Below are 21,966 nucleotides of genomic sequence, written 5' to 3' on the forward strand. Positions count from 1 at the left end.
GGTGGGAGGCCTTCTAAAATATAGAATATAAATAACATGGATAACATTCTATCATGTATACTGCTTTGCTGCACCTAGAGCTATCTTCAATACCTTAATTTGGTTGGGCTTGATCTACCACCATGTGCTATAGGTGGCAAATGTCCTCCTTTTAAAGAAGTAAAGCCCCTGCTGAGTTATGTCTGTTCAGCCCATATCAGTTTTCTTGAATAGATCAGTTGTGCTTAGGTAAGAGCAGTCACTGTATTAAAACTTCTAACTTCCATCCACTTTCCTATGCAGTTATTGTGCAAATTATTGTATAAATCAGCCTGAAGTGTTAACCAAGAGGGCTAGCAACAGGTCTGTATGCAGAAATTAAATGCAAAATCCATTCACTCTAAAAAAGCCCTCTTAGTATTAAGTTCTGCCAGGTGAATAAGAATTTTCATCTACCTTTCAGTTTTAGCTAAACTGCTAGTGTAACTGCCCTAAAAGTCCATCACTCCTCCCCTATAATATGCTTTTGACTGCTACCCAGCTGCTTACATTTTGCTATAATTCATAAAAAAGACTTTTATGGCAAGGGTGGAAAGCAGAAAGATGAGCATTAATGCTCAAGGGCATGGAGGCTATTGGACAGTTCTGCTACTAGAAACCTTGCTCTGCCCATTTCTGATCCTGAATTCAACAGGCACTGAGCTTTTTAAAGTCTGTGTGCACGTACATTTGATTTAATGCTAGCTATAAAACTACATGTTAAAGTTTAGCAATGTGTAGAATTTATGCTAAGTCACAAGAGCAGGTATATTCTAAGAACACTAATTCAGAAAGTTCCACTTCATGCATTATTTGTAGGTGGCAATATCATCCACTTACATTTCAATTAACTACTTTGAATTGCCCTTTATTCAATCAGAAACTATTGCCTCAACCAGCATCCTATGATTACTGTTCTTCTATTCACAGAAGGAACTAGTATACCCGCAAGCCCAGTTCTCTCTGTAAACTTATTTTCTGGGGAGAAGGATGTAATTAAAAATCACAACACAGCTATTTTTGTCCTCTCACGCACACCAATAAAAAGTTAAGTGTTTCTGCCAAGGTAGAATCGAGTCACTCATGTGCTTGCAGATTGGGTGTAAGGTAAGAATACTTCTAATAGCTTTCTTACACATATGTCCCACTCCCTTAAATCTTGGGTTAATGGGAAAGGCTTCAAGGGCAAGGATAAATGTGTAAATCAATAATTAAACAATGGAGACATTATGTGACATACCTTTTGACAGGTGAAGTTATGCAAAGAAAGCCCCCAAACTTTCAGGCATATGCAATTATTACATCTGATTAATTCCCACATAAAGAAATAGCAAGATCCTACCAGGTACCTTACATTTAATACTCCCCCTCTCCAGAAAAATCTGATGAATGTGTGTTCCTTGCCCCCTAAAACAGGAAGCGTAGGCACTAGCCAGAAGCCTGAACACTGAGGATTTTAAAAAATCTGGGTATGTAAGTGTAAACTTGCAATTTATTGGCATTAGTTACAAAATAAAACATTAGATCATGATCTTCTGTAACATCTGGGTCAGTATAAGGTTTCTTTTTTGTTATAATCAGAATAAGAAGCAAAATATATTAGGAATCCCAAATTAGTCTAAAGGCTCGTATTTTTCTCCTATTCAATGGTTGCATTCTGGATCCCATGCACATCGGGAGATGAGCAGGGCTGTGTCCATAACTTCCTCCATCCACAGGGCCATGAGTCGATCAAGCTCTGTCCCAATCAAAGGGAAAGGAGGGTGTTTGGTTTTGCTTTCCTGCCAGTTACATTTTTCTTCTTCGGTCCCGGTGTTAACCTGATGCAATTAAAGTGAACCCCTTTCGTCAAGATGTTGACTGTTGCACTGTCCCTTTAAGGTACCACATGCCACCCTGGCTTACACAGCAGTCCTGGAAGAAACAAAAATCTGTTGAGAAGCATTCTTATAATCTCCCCAAAGTAGCCCTGCCAAAGAGTTATTCTGCCTGTAATTGCATGCCATTAGAATTAAGGTCATTGACTGAGAATGGGGGAAAAAAAGTTTGAACAGGCAACTACCGTTCACCCTTGCTTATAAGACCAAGAAGTGTGGATGCCCAATGACATTAACACAGTTTATTACAAATTAGATGATGCATAGCAGTTAAAAATAAACACCAATGTCTCTCAAATGCAGCATGCAGTCACTTCACACTACTAGACTGTGCTTCAGTGGCACTCAGTGCCTCCAAGGTACAGCAAAACTACCAGGAACAACCCCAGCAGTCTGTTTTCCCACCTCTAAGGTCAAGATGTTGTGCTTCTGGGGCGCTCTGAGTCTGGGGTCTCCAATATGATGCCCTACTATGATGCACCTCCTGATTCTTATTTAATTTTTTAGGATTTTTTTAAAATCAAAAACTTTTTTTTAACTGGGAGGCTGGCATGTGGCAAAGTGAAGTGTTGCCCTCTGGCGTCATCTTTATTCGGGTTCAATACAGTGGTTTTGTGTTTTAGAGCTCAGACCCACCTCAGCCATGTACTTCAGTTCTTGGGCAAGTTATGTTTCTTTAACTTGCCTTCTGGGAAATGAGTGTTTTGTGACAGCCATTTTATGAATGGGCAAGCCGCACCCATAGCAGCCATTACGTGAGGGCACCCATGGCCCTCTCACAATTCCAAAATGTGTGCCCACTGACCCAAAACATTTGGGGACCCCTACTCAAAGGGCTTCAGAAAGGACAGCACAATTGTGCTGTAGGGCTGATACCCCTCCACCCCTCTTTAGCAACAAGTCTCAACAGGAAGACTCTTTTTCTCTTTTCTTTTTTGTGCTTGGCTCACTTGCCAAAGGGGAGGATATCCTTGTAATGGTGAGTGGAATCATGGACACTTTACAGTTAGAACTCGGGGTTTGACATGATTGTCAGCTGGGTTCCTTCCAATGAGCTTAGACTTCCTAAAACCTATCTCCAAAACAATGAGGGAAAGGATCATGCTGTTTAGAAGTGAACATAACAAGACCCATGTTGGATCAGACCAAGAGTCTCATCTAGTCCAGCATTCTGCTCACACAGTGGCCAACCAGCTGCCCATGGGAACCCCACAACCAGGACATGAGTGCAACAGCACCCTCCTGCCCGTGTTCCCCAGCAACTGGTGTACATAGGAAACCATGATTCTCAGAGATCCAAGCAGTTGTTAAAGCTATGACGGTCTAGCAGTGTGTTTATTCCCCTGCCTCCCCGCTCCGTCTGCCACTTTTCCTACTCTTTACCAAACACACTTCTCTTCTGTGCTGCATGGCCCTAAGGACACTCTTTGTATGGCCTATCACTCCCTGAAAGGTTAATGGATGGAGCTTTAAGGGACTCAGCACCCCAGGAGGACCACAGACAGCAGCTGTTGACTGAAAAAAGCACCAGAGGTGTTCCTGCAGCCGACTCCTGTTGATACAATCTAGACAACTACAGGGATCCCCGGAGAACGCAGTGCGTGTGGTAACGCTGCCAACGGGAACCGTTTGGCATCTTCTCCCACCTCCGACAGAACTACTCAAAACACAGCGTTCAGCCTGCTACCTGATTGGAAGCATAATTAGAGACAAAAAAGCATGAAACTGCTAATTGGTGCAATTAAGTAATTAGTCTGAATGCAGCAGGGGGTTTTTCTCTTAAAAGCATTCCTGCAGATCACATCCAGCCATCTGGGCTCTCTTGTGGTCTCCTCCTCAGCCCTCTCCCTAACTCTGCTGCTGCACAGCATCCAAATCTAGAGAACAAGCCAGTCAGATTAACGAACACGACCAGGGCCTGCAACAAAACGTTGCAGTGTGGAGCACTCTTGTTCAGAGTGTTCCAGCCAGCCATGCTCTATCTCAGGATACTCCATTCCATTTCTCCTCCCCCAAGGGATTGATTTATACCCTGCCTTTCCACTGAAAAATGTTAGTCAAGACAGCCAACAATAAGACTAAGATTAAAATTTAAAAATCAATTAAAACAATCATAAAAACATATACATTAAAAGCACAACAACCAAAGAAATAAAACCACATTCAACCCAATAGAAGCCTCTTCAGCAACAGACCAGCTTACATGCCAAAGGCCTGCCTGAATAAAAATGTATTTGCCCGCTGGCAGAAGAACAACAGAGGGGGAGCCAACCTAGCTCCTCCCCTGGCAAGGAGTTCCAGAGCTTGGGAGCAGCTACCAAGAAGGCCCTGTCTGGCCTCTCCACCAAATGTGCCTCTGACAGTGGCAGGAGTTTTCCACCCACCCTCCGTTAGACAGCCTGCATTCTGTGGCCAACTGAGCATGCTCTGTTGGGGCAGTTTCTTCCAATGTTTTGCTGTACTTCTGCAAACTCAGTCCTGCCAATACCTGTAGGAACATAGGAAGCTGCCTTAGACTGAGTCAGACCCTTGGTCCATGTAGCCCAGTACTGTCAACACTGACTGGCAGCAGCTCACCAAGGTTTCAGACAGGATTCTTTCCTAGCCCTACCTGGAGAAGCCGGGGACTGAACCTGAAACCTTCTGCATGCAAAACAGGTGCTTTACAACTGAGCTGCAGCCCTTCCTCTCTTTTGCATGTGGATGAAAGTAGGGATCTACGAAAATTCCACCACGGATCTCGGGGAGGCCGAATGCCAGTGCATTCGGCCCCCCGAAATCGGTGGCGGAATGGCCTCCCCCCCCCCCCCCCCGGGACGAGACTTACCTTGGGCGGATCTTCCTGGCGGCGGCGGCGGCTCCGGCGGCGGTTCGGCGGCTGCCAGTCTTCCGACCAGCTGCCGCCACCGCCATTTCCAGTTTAAAAAAAAAGAAAAAAAAAGTGATAGGCTACATAAAGATTTACATAGCCTATCACGGCTGACTTAAAAAAAAACAACAATGCACGTACGCAAATGGCGGTGGCCACGGCCGCTGCACTTGCGTTCCTTATTTTGGCACGTCTTAGTCTATGGACGCTACGCTATTTGCGTTCCCCTTATTTTCGCCGTCTTAGTCTACGTAAATGTTTACGTAGACTAAGATGTGCCAAAATAAGGAATGCAAATGGCGGCGGCGTTTTTTTTTAAAGTCAAAAGTTTTAAAAAAAACGTACGCGCGTTTTTTTTTAAAGTCAGCCGTGATAGGCTATGTAAACATTTACGTAGCCTATCACGGCTGACTGCAGAGACGCAAACGGCGGCAGCTACGGCCACTGCCATTTGCGTCCCTGCTAGCCAGCGGCTGGATGTCCAGCTGATGGCGGAGCCGGCCGGCGGCCAGCCAGGATTTATTTATTTATTTATTATTAAATTTATTAATCGCTCATCTGGCTGGTCACCCAGCCACTCTGGGCGATGAACAACATACAATAAAAGAGTTTAAAACAATAAAATTCTACAATAAAAACATTTTCTAAAATACCCTAACCCACCCCAAATGCCTGCCTGAACAACCACGTTTTTAATGCACGACGGAAGCTCATTAAGGAGGGGGCATGACGGAGTTCCCTAGGGAGGGAGTTCCACAGAGTGGGGGCCACCAGAGAAAAGGCCCTCTCCCTCATCCCCACCAGTCTAGCTGTCCTGGCTGATGGGACAGAGAGAAGGCCATCCAAGGCTGATCTTGTTAAGCGGCCTGTCTGGTGCTGCTGGAGGCGCTTCTTAAGATAGGCTGGGCCGGAACCATATAGGGTTTTAAAGGTCAAAACCAACACCTTGAATTTGGCCCGGAAAACAACTGGTAACCAGTGCAACTCCTTCAGCACTGCAGTGATGCGATCTCGCCGGCGGCTGGCTTTAATCAGGCGAGCCGCCGCGTTCTGTACCAGCTGCAGCTTCCGAACCGTCTTCAAGGGTAACCCCACGTAGAGCGCATTACAGTAGTCTAAACGAGAGGAGACCAGGGCATGTACTACCGATGGGAGCAGATGGTCGGGAATCCAGACAGACAGGATTCCAGGGAAGGAGGAACGGAGCACCTCCCCCCCCGGCGAGGATTCCGGGGGGAGGGACGGAACGCCTCCCCCCCAACCATAAACATAATCCGCGAAAGGTAAGTGCCTTTCGTACATCCCTAGATGAATGGTTCCATTTGGGCTATGCAAGTTTGTTATAAAACCACCCTGCAAGGAAGACCATCCTGAGGAAAAGTGAATTTCGAGGACTTGTAGGGATTTCAAGCAAGGTTTCGAAAGCTGCCTCCCGGTCTGGATGCTCAAATGACCAAATGAATAATCTTTCAAGGTAACTTTAATTAAAGCTTTAGCAATATAGATGCCCCATGTAAAGTATGGCTGCAGTCAGTTATGGAATGCAATTGGGATGATGGATTGCCAAAGGTCTTTTGAGAACCTCCTCGGGCAAAGGAATCCAATAACAAAGCTAAGTGTGTTACCGCTAATACATCACCCAGTTCACAGTTACACACAGATGCATAGGTATACTCATTGTAGTGATGATTACATTTTGCATCTAAAGGCAGGCGGAGGTCTGTTCTCTGTGATTATATATGCAAAACTAACTGGGGTGAAAAGATACTGCAGGGATCTTTAGGGAGGAGCTGTAGCTCAGTGGCAATGCCCCTGGCTTTGCATGCAGAAAGTCCCAGGTTTGATCCCTGACATCTCCAGGTAGGGCTGGTAAGGAATCCTGTCTGAAAACCTGGAGAGCCATTGCTGTAAGTCGGGGTTGACAATACTGGGCTAGATACAAACGATGAGCTGACTCACTATAAGGCAGCTTTCTATGTTATGCTACTGTTCCCTACCACAAACTCCCACAACCTGCGCATTCTCTATCTTCTCTCTCCCTCAACCCCAAAACCTATTTTACAAATGAGTGGGAAGCGTAGGACGACAGCTGATTTATTTATCTCTGCATCAGAACTATTTTTACTGTTTTTAAGTAAAAACAGGGTTGGATCCAAGCTTAGTCATACTTCGAGTAGACCCACTGAAGTCAATGCGATGAAGTTAGTCACAAGGAACTTCAGGCCCGCTGATCGCAACGGGTCTAACTCCAGGTATGGCTAAATATGGAATTAACCAAAGTTCTCCTTCAACTGGTGTTTTGGATTTCAAATTTTGTCTTAAAAGTAGGCAAAATGTTACCTTCAAGATTTTATCCACCTCTTGTTTATCTAGATCCTCTCCATATTCCCGGGACAGCCGATTCTGGATGACATTTCTACGCACTCGGTAGTTTTTGGAAAATATTTCAAGCAAAATTTGCCGGTGCTTTGAAAGAGAAAGAGAGAGAAATGGCAACTCCCAAGTCAATTCAAAAAGAAGGCCAATCAGAGTCAAACAAGAAAGCCAGCATCAGCAAAAAGTGATCTTGCGGCATAAGTATCATTTGCACAACTTGTAGACCGAGTTCAGACAATCATATCTGGGCTTATTAAGCCAATATATAAACAAGACTTTTGCCTGTGCAGTCAGCCTCTTCATGTAAGCTGTGATTAAACCAGTACATCACTAATTAACCACAGGTTGCTTTGTCTGGACTGGAAAACTATGGTTACCAGTTTCAGAACAAGCCAGGATCCTAAACTACAGTTTGGAGTTGGTTTAGGATCCTGGCTTGATCTGAAGTTGGTAACCATAGTTTCCCGGTTTGGCTGCACAGGGAAACTATGGCTGATTAGTGACTTCTGCATTGCATTCAGGTGTGCTGTGAGGGGAGGGGCAAAGAGGCTATTCTCACCTTGGCTTATTAAACTGAGATATGATGATCTGAATCAAACCTTAAGGTAGAAGCAGCCTTTCTCAGCAAATGCTTTCTACTCAGCTCTGGACCGGAAGGTTGGTACATCAGCGACGATAAAGTGCCAATGGCCATGCTAGCTGGGAATTATGGGAGTTGCAGTCCAACACATCTGGAAGGTAGCAGGTTGGGGAAGCTTGAATTAAACTAACCAAGTCTCATCAGGGAGACTAAGCTTTCATCTCATGGCACAGTTGAAAAAAGCAAGGCAGACCCAGAAGTGAAGGTGTGTTCATTTAAGAGAGAGGCTCAGTTCAGGCATCACACTGAGCCAAAGGAAGCTTCGCAATGACTTGGTTGATATCTACATTCACAAGCCAGGTTTGCAGCTGGCAGGAGACCCTGGTTTGAAGTGTGTTTGGTTGATATCTACATTCACAGGCCAGGTGTGCAGCTGGCAGGAGACCCTGGTTTGAAGTGCGTTTGGTTGATATCTACATTCACAAGCCAGGTTTGCAGCTGGCAGGAGACCCTGGTTTGAAGTGCGTTTGGTTGATATCTACATTCACAAGCCAGGTTTGCAGCTGGCAGGAGACCCTGGTTTGAAGTGCGTTTGGTTGATATCTACATTCACAAGCCAGGTTTGCAGCTGGCAGGAGACCCTGGTTTGAAGTGCGTTTGGTTGATATCTACATTCACAAGCCAGGTTTGCAGCTGGCAGGAGACCCTGGTTTGAAGTGCGTTTGCCTAGGGCGCTTCGCATAATGCTAAAACCTGTCCTTTTCCCAACTTGGTGCTCTCCAGATGTTTTGGCCAACAGCTCCCAGCATTCTTGAGCATTGGCCAGGCTGGCTGAGGCAGACAGCACTTGAAGTCCAAAACATCTGGAGGGCACCAGGCTGGGGGTGGCTGTGCTAAACCCTAGTATATCATCACGTCCGAACCCAGCCAACTGAGTCAGTGCTTCTCAATCTTCTGGACAGCTGACATATTCTTTTAAATTACAATTGGGGGCATATTTCAATCTTGGATCCAAAAGTTCAACAATAGGAACTCCCTGACTCACGGTGGTCCACTTTCTGTGTTCCTGCTTAACGCACACAACACACACACCCCACCGTTCTGGGCACACCTTGTAGGGAGCACAGGAAGCTACCTTTCCCCAGAACAAACTACTTGCTCCATCTAGTCCAATATTGTCTACTCCCAGGGTTGGCAACCTGGTGCCCTCCAGATGTTTTGGAGTACAACTCCCATCAGCCCCAGCCAGCATGGCCAACAATCAGGAATTATGGGAGTTGCGATCTAAAACACCTGGAGGGTGCTAGGCTGCCTACCCCTGGTCTCCTCTCACCAGCAGCGCCCCCTCCACCAGGTCTTTGCTATCAGCTGCTACCTGATCCTTTTAACTGGAGATGCCAGGAATGAAACTGGGAGAGGCCAGAAGCCATGGTTTCGATGCAGGAGGAACCAACTCTATGACATCCAAAAATAGCAGGTCCAGGATGGAAAGCATAATCAGCGCCAGAAGAATAAAAAGCTCTCCTGGCTCAGTCTCTTTCTAGCGAGCTGGAGTCACGCTGCTCCTAGTCTGCCAAGTATGTGCAAATGTTGACATGTCCAAAGCATGACTTTGCTAAAGTGACAGTTCCAATTCGCTTACCTGATCGTACGTGTCACCAGCTTCCCAAAGTGCAAAGACCTTTTGTTCATCCGGTAATGCGGTCGTCTGTGGGGGGAACTAAAAACAGGGTTGCACCAGTCAGGATTACTGGCTTAGGGTATTAAAAATAAAAATACAGGAGCCGAAAAGAATTAATTTAATTACAGATTTTGCATTGGCCCAGTGTAGACAGAGGACAGAGGAACGTGGAGTTTACAATCTAAGCTTCAGTGTAGAATGGGCGAAACCCCAACTTGGCAAGAAAACAGACCATGCTAAAGTTTAGAGGTCTTGGAGGTCATTGAGTCCCACCTCCAGCTCGGTGCAAGAACCTTGCAGACACAGCAGTCCCCGACAGATGGCTGTCCAGCCTCTGCTTCAATACCTCCAGCAAAGAAGAGCCCACCATTTCCCAAGGCAAGTCTGTCCCAGCTCTTATAGTCAGGAAGTCTCTCCTAACGTTTAGCCCAAATCTGCTTTCTTGAGATTTCCACCCATTAGTTCTAGTCCTGCCTATTTTCAGATGGAAATGGGAGTCTGATGTTCACCAGGATGAAGATACTGATCTGTTCACCAGGGAAATGCAGAAGGCCACTAATTCTGGTATTTATAGCAGGCCTGGCCAATCAAGAAGCTTTGTACAGTCTGCCAATCAGAGAAGCTGACGTTGCACACCCTTATCCCCCCCTTCTGCACCTGAAGAGGGCTCTAAACTCACAGTGCTATGAAGCCTCTGGCCAAAATCCCAACCTAACCCCCTCCCTCTCCCAAGTTCCCCCCATCACTCCCCTCCACAAGAACCAATCTTCGCCGATCTTCACACAGCTGCAAAGGCTAACATTTTATTTTTTAAAAGGGGGGGGGGAATGCAGAGACTCTCAAGATGCTGAATAGACGTACCTATTTTTTTCCTAATATTTCCCTCTCTGAGCAGGGCAACTGCAGATGTGCTGAAAAAACAGCCCTGATCATACACATCAGAGCCAGGGCAGCAGTTTTGTATGTTTAAATATTTAAAGTTGCTTTCATGGCAACAAGGAGATGAATTCATTCTCCATTAGCAAGGACCTGGAAAAAAGATTCGACATCCAGGCCAAATACTGCCCAGAGCTGTTGCATGTTTTGACGTGAAGCACAATTTTATTGCTGTACTGGATGTCTCCCCACCTCCCCCCATTTAAAAAAACAAAACGCAAGATAGACAACATTCATAGCTTGGGCTTTGCGAACATATGACAAATCTAGTTTTCTGATCTCCTAAAAGAAACATCCACACCTTTTCCTTTGCTTTCCTTCTCACTTCCTCTATTTGGAAGAAGCTCATTTTGCATATGTCATCTTTTGGTTCAATTCAGGCATCATACCAAACCATAGGTTGTAGCAAGCATCGTGTAGAACTGAAATCATGGTTTCAACTTCCAAACATACTGGCCTGGTTCAGGCAGGAAACCATGGTTTCCCACAATGTGAACAAGCTGCAGCATGTATTGAGCTTATTCTCTTCTGAGAGCTTCCACTTCCAATTTTAAATAAACTGGAGCACTTAGTAAACTATGGTTAGTGAGAACCATAGTTTCAGATCCTGGCTTGTTCTCATGAGTCATAGTTTAAACAAACCACAGTTCCACAAGTTCAGATATTACAAGAACAGTAGTTTATTTAAAAGTCGAAAGCTTTCAATCTCCATGTGGATGCAAATGAGGGTTTTCCCACAAGTCTGAAACAGACCATCAAGATGGTTCAGATGCAACACGAAACTGGGCTGTTGCAACGTCCGAACCAGCACTATCTGACAATCTACGGCTTGCAAGCAGTCACTAAGCCAGGAAGTGAAACCATGATTTGAAACTGGTTCGCAAATCACAGTTTCAACAAACTGCAATTTGGTGGAATATGCTAGCCAACAAGCCATGGTTTGGGTTGTTGCTCTGCTCACAGAGCCCACTGTTTGGGACAGCATCCAGGAGTTTTCGTGGAAGGAGAGGAACTGCACAAACCTAGTATGTATTCATGTCTGGAACCCAAGTCATGATTTGAAGCTTAACTACAGTTAGTGCAAACCATGGTTTGGCATGATGTCTGAACCAACCCGTAGACAAACAATGGTTTAGAGCGGCTTGTCTGCTTCCATTTCCCATCTACTCAGCACTCCCATTCTATGATGTAGGCGCCTCTGGAAGAATAGACAGGGCCATAACTTTTGTTTGTCAATTCAGACATCATGCCGAACCATAGTTAGCACGAACAACCCACTTCAAACCATGCAATCAGATTCTGGATTGCTGGCTGATAACAAACTATGGTTTGAAGTGACATCATAGCATAGCATGCAAATCATCTTAGGCATGATTTGGCGTGATACTTGAATTGATACGCTGTCTCCCACTATTTCTCCTCCTCTTCCTCCTCCTCCTCCATCATCATCTAATTTACTAGATGTTTTACAAAAAAAAGTGAACAAAAGCCAACAGATTCCTGCCCAGACAACTCACAAACTTGACAGATGAAAGGAGAGAAGCAAAATAAGGAGCGGGTAGTATGCAGAGATGTAAACCATGTATAGCTTAGGATCACAGGTCACATGTTAGAAGAGATGCAATACTCCTTTATCATAGTTTCAAACAGACAAGGGCTCTGTACAGACATAGGTTTTGATCATGGTTAGCACTAGCTATGGTTTGTTGTCTTAACTATGGTTAAGATTCAAAACATACAGTAAACCATGGTTTAGTTGGCAGAAAGCCCTGCTCCTGGATATCATGCATAGGGAAGCCCCAGAAAAATCTGCTTGTCACTTTGCAAGCAGAGAAGCAGAGAATCTGTCTTGCCCATGGTTTGCTCTATGCAGATGTTTCTCAACAGTGCAGAAGTTCCCCGAGAGCCAGAGGCAATAGTGTCGCTATAATCCAATTTACAGGGAACAACATAAACCTTCTCCAGCTTAAAATACACATGCCTCAAAGCTGTGACTAACAAGGATGGATGAAACAGTCATTCACTTCTGACGTGCCACTGCCTTTAAGTCATGATCATTTTATTCCTTTTTATTCTGGCTAGACAAATAGCTTTCTTAAATTACTGTTACAGACACACAGAGTCAGCTCTGCTGACTTTCCTTATGGCAATACAGTGTTTGTTCCACTCAAGTGAGCTGCCTGTAGTTTTAGCCTGGATAACAGATCAAACAAAATGGCATCAGCAACTAAAATGGCACCAAGAGCTCTGTATATTTCATGATTACAACATGCAAAAGCGGGTTCAACTGTGCACATAATTAAGCATACTGAGAAACTCCGCTTTTTTAGAAAGTTAAGATTCCAGTCCTTAAGACTAGAGAGCTTTGGCTATGGGCGGTATAGAAATGTAATTAATAATAATAATAAAGATTGTGCCAATGGGTTTAAAAGTCGGCATGGAGCTCAGATGATGGAATGCTCCTTCATACAAAAATATTCCCCGCTCTTAGAATAGTAGCATATCAAGGGAGAAGGCTAGGCTAATTACCGTGGAGGACTTTGTTTGTTTGCAAGGAAGAGCATTCCACCATGCGATGGCCCATCTGCAGACTGAAGGGGTATACAGCCCACATAGTTTGCAACCCCAATGAAAACTAGGCCATTCAAACACACACACACACACACACACACACACACACACTACTTATTCTCCCCAACATGCTAGGTTTTGATGTACAGGCAGACAGAATCTTCTTTTGTATAGAACAGCATTCTGTAATGTACATACACTTGTTCTCTGCTGCCCCAAGGGGCAGGACTATATCTAAAGGCCTTAAGATATATAGGAAGATGCCTTACACTGAGTCATACCGCTGTTCCATTTATCCCAGTATTGTTGACACTGACTGGCAGCAGCTCTCCAGGGCTTCAGGCAGGGGTTTTCCTGCCCTACCTGGAGATGCTGGGGTTTGACCCCAGGACCTTCTGCGTGCAAAGGATGTGTTCTACCAGGGAGCTACGGCCCCTCTCAAGGGTAGATTTTGGCTGAACATTAGAGGAAACGTTTTGACGTATAAGAGCAGTTTGATAATGGAATCAGTTCCCTAGAGCAGTGGTGGGCTCACCCTCACCAGAGAAGGCTGGATCAAGCAGATGCTGGATAGCCATCTGCTGAGGCTGCGCTCATTCTGGGTTTCCTGCCCTGAGCAGGGGTGCGGGTTGGACTAGATGGCCTTACAAGGACCCCAACACTATGAGGCCCTCCTGGTGATGCCACAGACATCTGAGGTCTGCTTCACAGGCGTTCAGAGCAGGGCATCTGGCACAGTGGCGCACACTATGCAGAATAATCTTCCCTCTGGGTTTAAACGTGCGCCAACACTTTTTCTTTTTAGGAGGATATTGAAGACCCATCTGTATATGCAAGCCTTTCATCTTACGTAGATATGCTATATTCTATGTATTGAATATATGAACCTACTCATATACTACGATAGATGAACCTACCCATACACTACTATCATCATCTGAAGGCCCTCCTCCAAGCGCCTCCTCCGAGAGAGGTTTGGAGGACAGCAAGAAGGGAGAGAGCCTTCTTGGTGGTGGGTCTCCAACTCACCTGACACCCACTGTCATCTTTCTGGCACCAGGTCAAGACTTCCCTCTACTCTCAGGAATTTCAGGGAGCAGGGATTATAGCTCAGTGGTAGAGCACCTGCTTTGCACACAGAAGGTCCCAGGTTCGATCCCTGGCATCCCCAGGTAGGGCTAGGAAAGAATCCTGCCTGAAACCCCGGAGAGCCATCACTGCCTGTCAGTGTCAACGATATTGGGCTATAGATGGACCAAGGATCTGACTCAGTTATAAGGCAGCTTCCTATGTTCCTATGACAGCATACGATAAGGCTTTTTTAGTGGGTCCTGGGATTCTTTATTGTCAATTGTGTAAAATTGTACTATACATTTGTATGTCAATAGTTTTATATTATGTTATTATATTGTATTTTAATCTCTGTAAACCACCCAGAGAGCTTTGGCTATTGGGCAGTACAGTAATGTAAAAAATGAAATGTAATGTATTGGTTTCTATCCTTATTTTATATTTTTATGATTTGTGTACATCTCTTTGAAATCTTCAGATGTAAGCAGTTTATAAATACTCTTAAATAAAACAAATAAATAGGATTCTGTTCTATGGTAACAAGAAGGATGAGATAAAGGGGGACCCAGCTATCCTACATCTTAAAAAGTTGGGCAGAAATGGATGAAGCTTTTCTTCCCTCTTCTACCTAACTGTCAAAAATGTTTAAAAAATTACAGGACCCTTTACTGTCCTACTTCACATCTGGTCTCCTTGTCCTGACATTCAGAGGTAAGCTCAAATATTCTCAGCCACTATTGCAGCCACAACCCCAAGCTGGATTTTTAGAGGCTAAGGTTTAAGCTTATACTGTGCCGTTTAGAGCATGGTCTCATGTATTCAAGATTTCGTTTTCATGCCTGGCTTTAAAGTATGTTTTAACTAGTCATAAACCCTTCTTAAGATGCATAGTGGGATTAATAAAGAACAAGGAGGGAAGGAAAACCAGAGAATTAGAAAAAATAAAAGCCATTATAGATCTCTCCCTACCATAGGTTTTTCCAAAACTATGGCTGCTGCTAAATAGCACACACATATATACCATAGAGCAACTTGTGTTGTGTGTCTGCAACTTAGGGGACCATCCATCCATCCATCCATCCATCCAAGTATTGTCTGCTCTCTCAAAGGTCCAGGAAGAGACACCTGCTACCTGGTCTTTTAAACATGGAAATGCCGGGGACTGAACCTGGCCCTTCCGCATGCAAAGCAAGTCTCTACCACTTCGCTACAGTCCATCCCTCCAACAATTTGCATCAAAAGGCTCGGGAACTGCTCAACAGACCTGCATCCACACAGCGGCATTCAAAACCTCAGGCTCTGTAGATAATGCTCAGAACTAAGCAGGATTATCGGAAGAGGCTTGTTTGACTTTAGAATTCAAGCTCTAAATTTCATCATGTAATTTGCCCTGAGAACTTCCTTTGTTTTTGGCAAACTAAATATATAATAAATAAAACATATAAATCAGAACGCTCCCAAACCTGGCAGCCAGCCCAAAGCTGTCCATCACCTCTGTGACATCACAGCAGGTAAGCCAGTGGGCAGCTTGAACACAGTGGAATTTGCCATTCACAGTCTGCAATGCTACTACTACCAATAATAATAGAAGAACAGTACTTACAGGCACCATTATTTGTTTGCAGCCCATGTCCAACACCATGTCCTGTAACATTTTGTCTGAAATGCCGCTAAACAAGAGATTGCCAGGAGGCAGACTAGCCATGTGGAGATTAAATAACCGTTTAAGCTCATTCAGTGTTAGGACATACTGTTTCTTAAAGGTCGCCACCACAAAGGCTCTCAGTTCCTGTGTGACCCTCTCTTGTACGGGCAAGTGGCCGTTTAAGGAGTCCATGGAGTTCTCTTCTGAATGGATACCGTTGGCCAGTCCGTTATTGAGACCGTCACAGACAGACGTGTCCATCGGCTCCTCGTCGCTCACTGGCTCCTCCTTGATCCGGACGCCGAGAAGGTCCACCGGGCAGGTGGGCTCGTTGGCTCTGTACTCCTCTTTCCACTTCTGGAGGTCTTGTTCCAGTTGTCTGTAGTTCTGCTTGACTTTTGCTTTGGCCAGACTGACCCTCTGCTCTCCGGAAACCAGCAACGCAGCAGCTAGGGGAAAGGAAAAACAGAAGAGGCGCTGGGGTAATTTAGGCACAAAACCTGGGAAATTCAGCCATTCATCCCATCTGGGGCTAGATAAGCATGGAGGAGACGGCTACCAATGGTCACTGGTCATGACGGTTGGATATTACCTCCAGTTTCACAGGCAGTAGACTCTGTATACAGTTGCTGGGGAACATGAGGGGGAGGGAGCTGTTGCGCTCGGGTCCTGCTTGTGGGCTTCCCACTGGGGCACTGTGGGAACAGAACGCTGGACTAGACAGACCTAGATAGATCCAGCATGGCTCTTCTTACATTCTTGAGAAGATCCTGGAAGTTTAGGTGGCACATTCACACTCTCACTTAACACTCCAATCTGGTCCCCCCAAAATGGCGGTGCTGAGGTCTGTGCATTCTTCAAACCAATTTGCCAAACAGCCTCCCCAAATAGCCAATGGGGAAAGGTGGCTCCTGTACTTTTGTAGGGTGCTTAAACACACTTAGGGCACAATCCTATGGGGACAGTCAGTCGCCCCTGAAGTTGGAGGTAACCGATTATCCAATGCAGGACAGGCGGAGCGCAGAGGAGGTCTCCTCCTCCGTGCTACAGCCACCCTGCATTTGCAGCTAGACAGCCCATTTCGGCTGTCTAGCCGAGGCGCCTCAGAGCAGGGGCTGGGTGGGGAGGCTAGACAGTGCATATGAAGCATCGTACCAGTGTTTCCACTGTCCCCTCCTCACCCCCAGGCACGCCCTCTTTCCCCCTACTCCTCGCTGCTCTAATGAGTGCGGAGCCAGGGACGAACCAGGCCGCCTACGAGGTTGGCCTTCTGGGAACTGACCTAAGAGTACTGGCTCCGAGCTCGGTTCCCAGAAAAGGAAAAATCCTACGGCCGTCTGGCCGCTGTCTAGTAGCCATAGGATTGCTCCCTTAAGAACGATATGCTCAATAAGTTGCACATGCATAATGACGGTATATTATTTAGATCCTACCTTTCTGTTGTAACCACCTCTCAGGGCAGCTTACAATATATTAAAAACAAACGAAAAGACTGTATCATAAAAGTTTAGCACACGTGAATGAGGGACAGACCACGAGCAGAGAAGAGAACCTTAAACAAGGAGCCAGTTCAATCAACCGTAGCTATGGACCTTTATGTATGTATGTATGCATGCATGCATGCATGCATGTATTTATTATATTTATTTATGTCCTGCCTTTTTCCCCAATACTGGGACTCTAGTACTCCAGTACTGGGACTTCCCAATACTGGGACATAAATACTGGTTATATGGTTAATATGTAACCAATTAAATAGCTTTAATTCTTTTAGCAGCCACAGTGAATAGAGCAAGGGTGCAAAACCTTAGGCCCGGGGGTCAAATCCATCCCTCCAGAAGTCCCGGAACTACTAATGTGAACAACTGATGCCAGAGTTTGCTTGTTTTCCTCTTCCCTCCTCATCCCTCCTTCCTTTTGTGTCACCCCTCTTTCCTTTTGTGGGAATGTTTTGATTTTTGTCATTGTATGTAAACCCCGCCCCCCCTGAGGCTTTTTGGCTGAAGAGTGGGGTAAAGATGCTTTAAATAACATAAACAAACAAACATGGTTCTGATCTGCCATAAGGTAGCCAGGCAGTCTCCTTTCAAGACACTGATCAGATCCAGATCTGGTTCATTTCAGCAAGGTGCCTGCATCATGTGCATTCAAGAACACAGCTCTGGGGCAGACAAGCAGCATTTTCCTTTTTTTTCTTTGCGCACCAAGGTCCTTTCCTGAAAGCCCTTCTGGGGTCACCCTTGGAAGAATGTAAAGATGTCACACCAAGGGAACTGAACGACAGAGCAACAGCCCTTGATAGAAGCTCAGAGTACGTCCGTAGCATGTCATCTCTTTAAATCTATGATGCTAATCTCCTTTCACACTGCCCAACTACTTAATCTTTCCAAGAAGATTTGGAAGGGGAGGGGGAGAAGAAGCGAGGGCAGCAGAGGAAAGGAAAAAACAAGATCCGTTCATGTGCACATTTATCAGTTCTACTTATAGTTTCGAGTCTAGCAATAAGCCGTGTGATTAATGAATCGTCCCAACATTTACTTATAGGAGTTCTTTATTTATTTAACTGTCAAAGTTAATTCTCTCTCTCTCCTTCTCTTGGGAATTGGAGTGGGAAGAATTCTTTTAGAGATCTTATTCTTTCCACTACAACACCCACAGTGCCATAGGGCAATTGGCTGATTGCAAAACCAGTTTATGGTACAGGTATGACCTAAAAAAATAGGCAGAGCTTGATTCAGATGCAAAAATCCTGGTCCAACAACCCTGTGTGCCTGCGGCGGCCCTCTTCACCTCTCTCTTTTGTGCCTGAATTCAATACTACCCAGTTTCTTACGCCACAGTTTCTTGTGACATTTGAACAGAGAAACTGTGGTTGAGTGATCCCTGAAAACCAGGCTATCAAACGAAACCAAACTTCTCAAAGATGCTCCAGATGTTTTGGACTTCAATGAATATCAGCCCCAGACAGCCATGGATAACGCTCAGGAATGCTGGGAGCTGTAGTTCAAAAGATCTGGAAGGCACCAGGTTGGGTAACGCAGAATTAAACTAAAACACAATAAAATAAAACCGAGGGAAAAGCCATTTGCTTCAAATGGCTGCAAAAGTAGCCGATAACAGAGAGCCAGTGTGGTGTAGTGGTTTGAGTGTTGGACTGGGAGCCAGGAGATCAGGGTTCTAGTACCCACTCGGCCATTCATTCATTCATTAATTCATTTCATTTCTATACTGCCCAATAGCCAAAGCTCTCTGGGTGGTTCACAAAAATTAAAACCAAACAGCACACAATAAAACAATTTAAAATATATAGAACATTAAAACCACAATATAACAATACAACCACAATAAAACCTAGCAGCAGAGCAGGAGTTTAAAATACAAATTTAAAACAGTAAAGCTAAAAGTTTAGAAAGCTAAAATGCTAAAATGCCTGGGAAAATAAAAAGGTCTTCACCTGGCACTGAAAGGAATACAATGTAGGTGCCAGGCGAACCTCACTAGGGAGCTCATTCCAGAGCCGGGGTGCCACAGCAGAAAAAGCCCTCCTCTTAGTAGCCACCCGCCTCACTTCCTTTGGCAGGGGCTCACGGAGAAGGGCTGCTGACGATGATCTTAAGGTCCGGGCAGGCACATATGGGAGGAGGCGATCCTTCAGATAACCTGGCCCCAAGCTGTTAAGGGCTTTGAATGTTAACACCAGCACTTTGAATCGGGCCCGGAAATGGACTGGCAGCCAGTGCAGCTGGAAAAGTACTGGCGTAATATGAGCTCGCAGGCCAGTCCCTGTTAACAATCTTGCCGCCCTATTTTGGACCAGCTGAAGTTTCCGGACCGTTTTCAAAGGCAGCCCCACGTATAACGCATTACAGTAATCCAGACGAGAAGTTATCAGAGCATGGATAACTGTAGCTAGGCTATCTCTGTCCAGATAAGGGCGTAGTTGGTATACCAGCCTAAGCTGATAAAAAGTGCTCCGTGCCACTGAGTTCACCTGTGCCTCAAGTGACAGTTCTGGATCCAAGAGCACCCCCAAACTACGAACCTGATCCTTTAGGGGGAGTGCAATATCACCTAGCTGGGCAGACGAACCACCCACTAACAGTACCTCCTCTTGTCTGGATTGAGTTTCAGTTTATTGGCCCTCATCCAGCCCATTACCGTGCCCAGGCACTGATTCAGAACAGCCACTGACTCACCTGTGTTTGAACAGAAAGAGAGGTAGAGCTAGGTGTCATCCGCATATTGATGGCACCTCAGCCCACACCTCTGCAAAACCTCCCCCAGCGGTTTCATGTAGATGTTAAACAGCATAGGGGATAAAATAGAGCCCTGTGGAACCCCATGGCACAATTGCCATGGCACAGAGCAATAATCCCCCAGCACCACCTTCTGGAATTGGCCATCCAAGTAGGAGCGGAACCACTGTAGTGCAGTGCCTCCAACTCCCAACCCAGACAACCTATCCAGAAGGATACCATGGTCGATGGTATTGAAAGCCGCTGAGAAGTCCAGAAGAACCAACAGGGTCGCACTCCCCCTGTCCCTCTCCTGGCAGAGGTCATCCCACAGGGAGACCAAGGCAGTTTCCATTCCAAAACCAGGCCTGAAGCCCGATTGAAATGGATCTAGATAATCCGTTTCATTCAACAGTGCCTGGAGCTGTCCTACAACTACCCGCTCAAGCACCTTGTCATGAAGCTTACTGGGTGACTTTGGGCCAGTCACAGACTCCCAGCCCAACCTACCTCACAGGGTTGTTGTTGTGAGGATAAAATGGAGAGGAGGAGAATGTAAGCTGCCTTGGGTTCCTTGCAAGAGGAAAAAAGGCGGGATATAAAGGTAATAAATAAATACATACATACATACATACATACATCCTTAAAAAAAAAGGCAGCAAAAAGGAGGTCAGTTTAAGAAGGGTCTCAGATGATTTAAGTCATTAAACGCAAGCAAGAACAGCACAGGCTTCACCTGCTGTCCAAAAAGATAGCAAGGAAAAGACATCAGGCACAGGGGTCCAGGACATTTGAGCACACCAAGGAAAAGACAGGCCTGACAGAAGAAGGGTTTGGATCTGGTATATTGAATACTATATTTAAAGCTGCTCTAACATCCATCAATGATATACAGTCCTTTGAAGAAAGCTATACTGACAAGAACCAGATGAGAACAGAATGTTCCAGCATCACTACTCCCAGAATCTTCCCTTTATGCACAGGATTTGTTAAGCATAAAACACAGTGCGTATCGCAAATGTTCCTATTTGCAAAGAAGTGTACGTTTTGAGTAGTTCACCTTTTGCAAGCTGCCAACCCTGCCACAATGATAAAAGAGGGGAGAGCGTTGGCATTCATGGAAAAGCTGCCAGAGCATGAAATTTCACTGCCCACAAATGAGCCTACGTCTTCCCTGGGTCCCCAAATTATTTACCTGTTTGTGCAGCTTGTTTCTTTGGTGCCATGTGTTCCTTTGCCAGGTTGTAGACTTTCTCTAACCTGAAATTGAGAAAACGTGAAGACATATACAAGTGTTATTTCAGTGCCTAGTTTATCACTACACTGAGAGGTATAGCTGGATCCTGAACATTAAAACCATCCCCCGACACAACCAGTTCTGCAAAGAATCCACAAAATGGCAAGCATTCAGTGGAAGATGTTGGAGAACTTGCTACATAAGTCAGCAAAATCACATGGGTAAGGCCCTTCCTGGACAGAACCATGCCAGAATGTAGGAGGGAGCTACATATAGAAAGCTAGCATATTTGGAAGGTTCTGGCCCCCAGTGAGCTAGCTTTCTACATACTAGGAGGGATAACCAAAAACCACCCACATATGGATACATTCAAAAACCAATCACTCACAAGCTAAAGTGGTACACTCCAGAAACAACCCCCCATGCAATTTTGCTGAATATGCAAGATTAACCCTTAACTTCGAGAGGAGAACAGCCAACAACTGGAAAACAGGCATGAGAAACGGGGGGGGGGGGATTCCAGCCCAAACCAAGACTTACAATCCTGGTTTTTGAAAAGTGCCAGTCGAGTCACGATGTTAAAAGGACCATGCCTGTATACACAGAAACAACTAAGTCTTTGGACCAATCAAAGCTGCCACAGAGGTTGAGATCAGTCTTCTTCAACCTGGGTCCCTCCAGATGTTCTGAGGTACAACTCCCATAATCCCAGACCCACTGGCCAGGCTGACGGGAGTTGTAGTCCATAACTTCTGGAGGGTACCCAGGTTGGAGAAAGCTCGTTTAGCTCTTCATGACATTTCACTGCTCATCAATAAACATCTTTTCTGGACCCCCGAATTCCCCTCAGAGGAGACTCGCTGCCTTTCC

The 21,966-nt window shown here is 45.4% G+C and overlaps 1 protein-coding gene across 9 annotated transcripts in view; it reads right to left on the reverse strand.

The window, feature by feature from the left end:
- Positions 1–698: 698 nt before the first annotated feature.
- The window catches only part of POLR3E (RNA polymerase III subunit E), a 51,336-nt gene continuing 30,068 nt past the window's right edge, over positions 699–21,966 (reverse strand). For 4 of the 9 annotated variants that reach the window (XM_084818490.1, XM_084818483.1, XM_084818491.1 and 1 more), the window contains 5 exons: positions 21,055–21,119; positions 15,583–16,073; positions 9,363–9,440; positions 7,105–7,230; positions 1,490–1,932 (listed from right to left, as the gene is read on the reverse strand). In XM_084818490.1, the coding sequence (XP_084674616.1) occupies positions 1,867–1,932; positions 7,105–7,230; positions 9,363–9,440; positions 15,583–16,073; positions 21,055–21,119 (826 nt within the window). In that variant the 3' untranslated portion in view covers positions 1,490–1,866. Of the gene's footprint in view, positions 1,933–6,878; positions 7,231–9,362; positions 9,441–15,582; positions 16,074–21,054; positions 21,120–21,966 lie in introns of those variants that run through there. The other 5 variants (XM_084818486.1, XM_084818487.1, XM_084818488.1 and 2 more) reach the window with 3 other exon arrangements.

Source organism: Heloderma suspectum, chromosome 12 (assembly GCF_057233095.1).
Source record: "Heloderma suspectum isolate Gila_16-S chromosome 12, 16-S_ref, whole genome shotgun sequence".
NCBI classification, from domain to species: Eukaryota; Metazoa; Chordata; class Lepidosauria; order Squamata; family Helodermatidae; genus Heloderma; species Heloderma suspectum.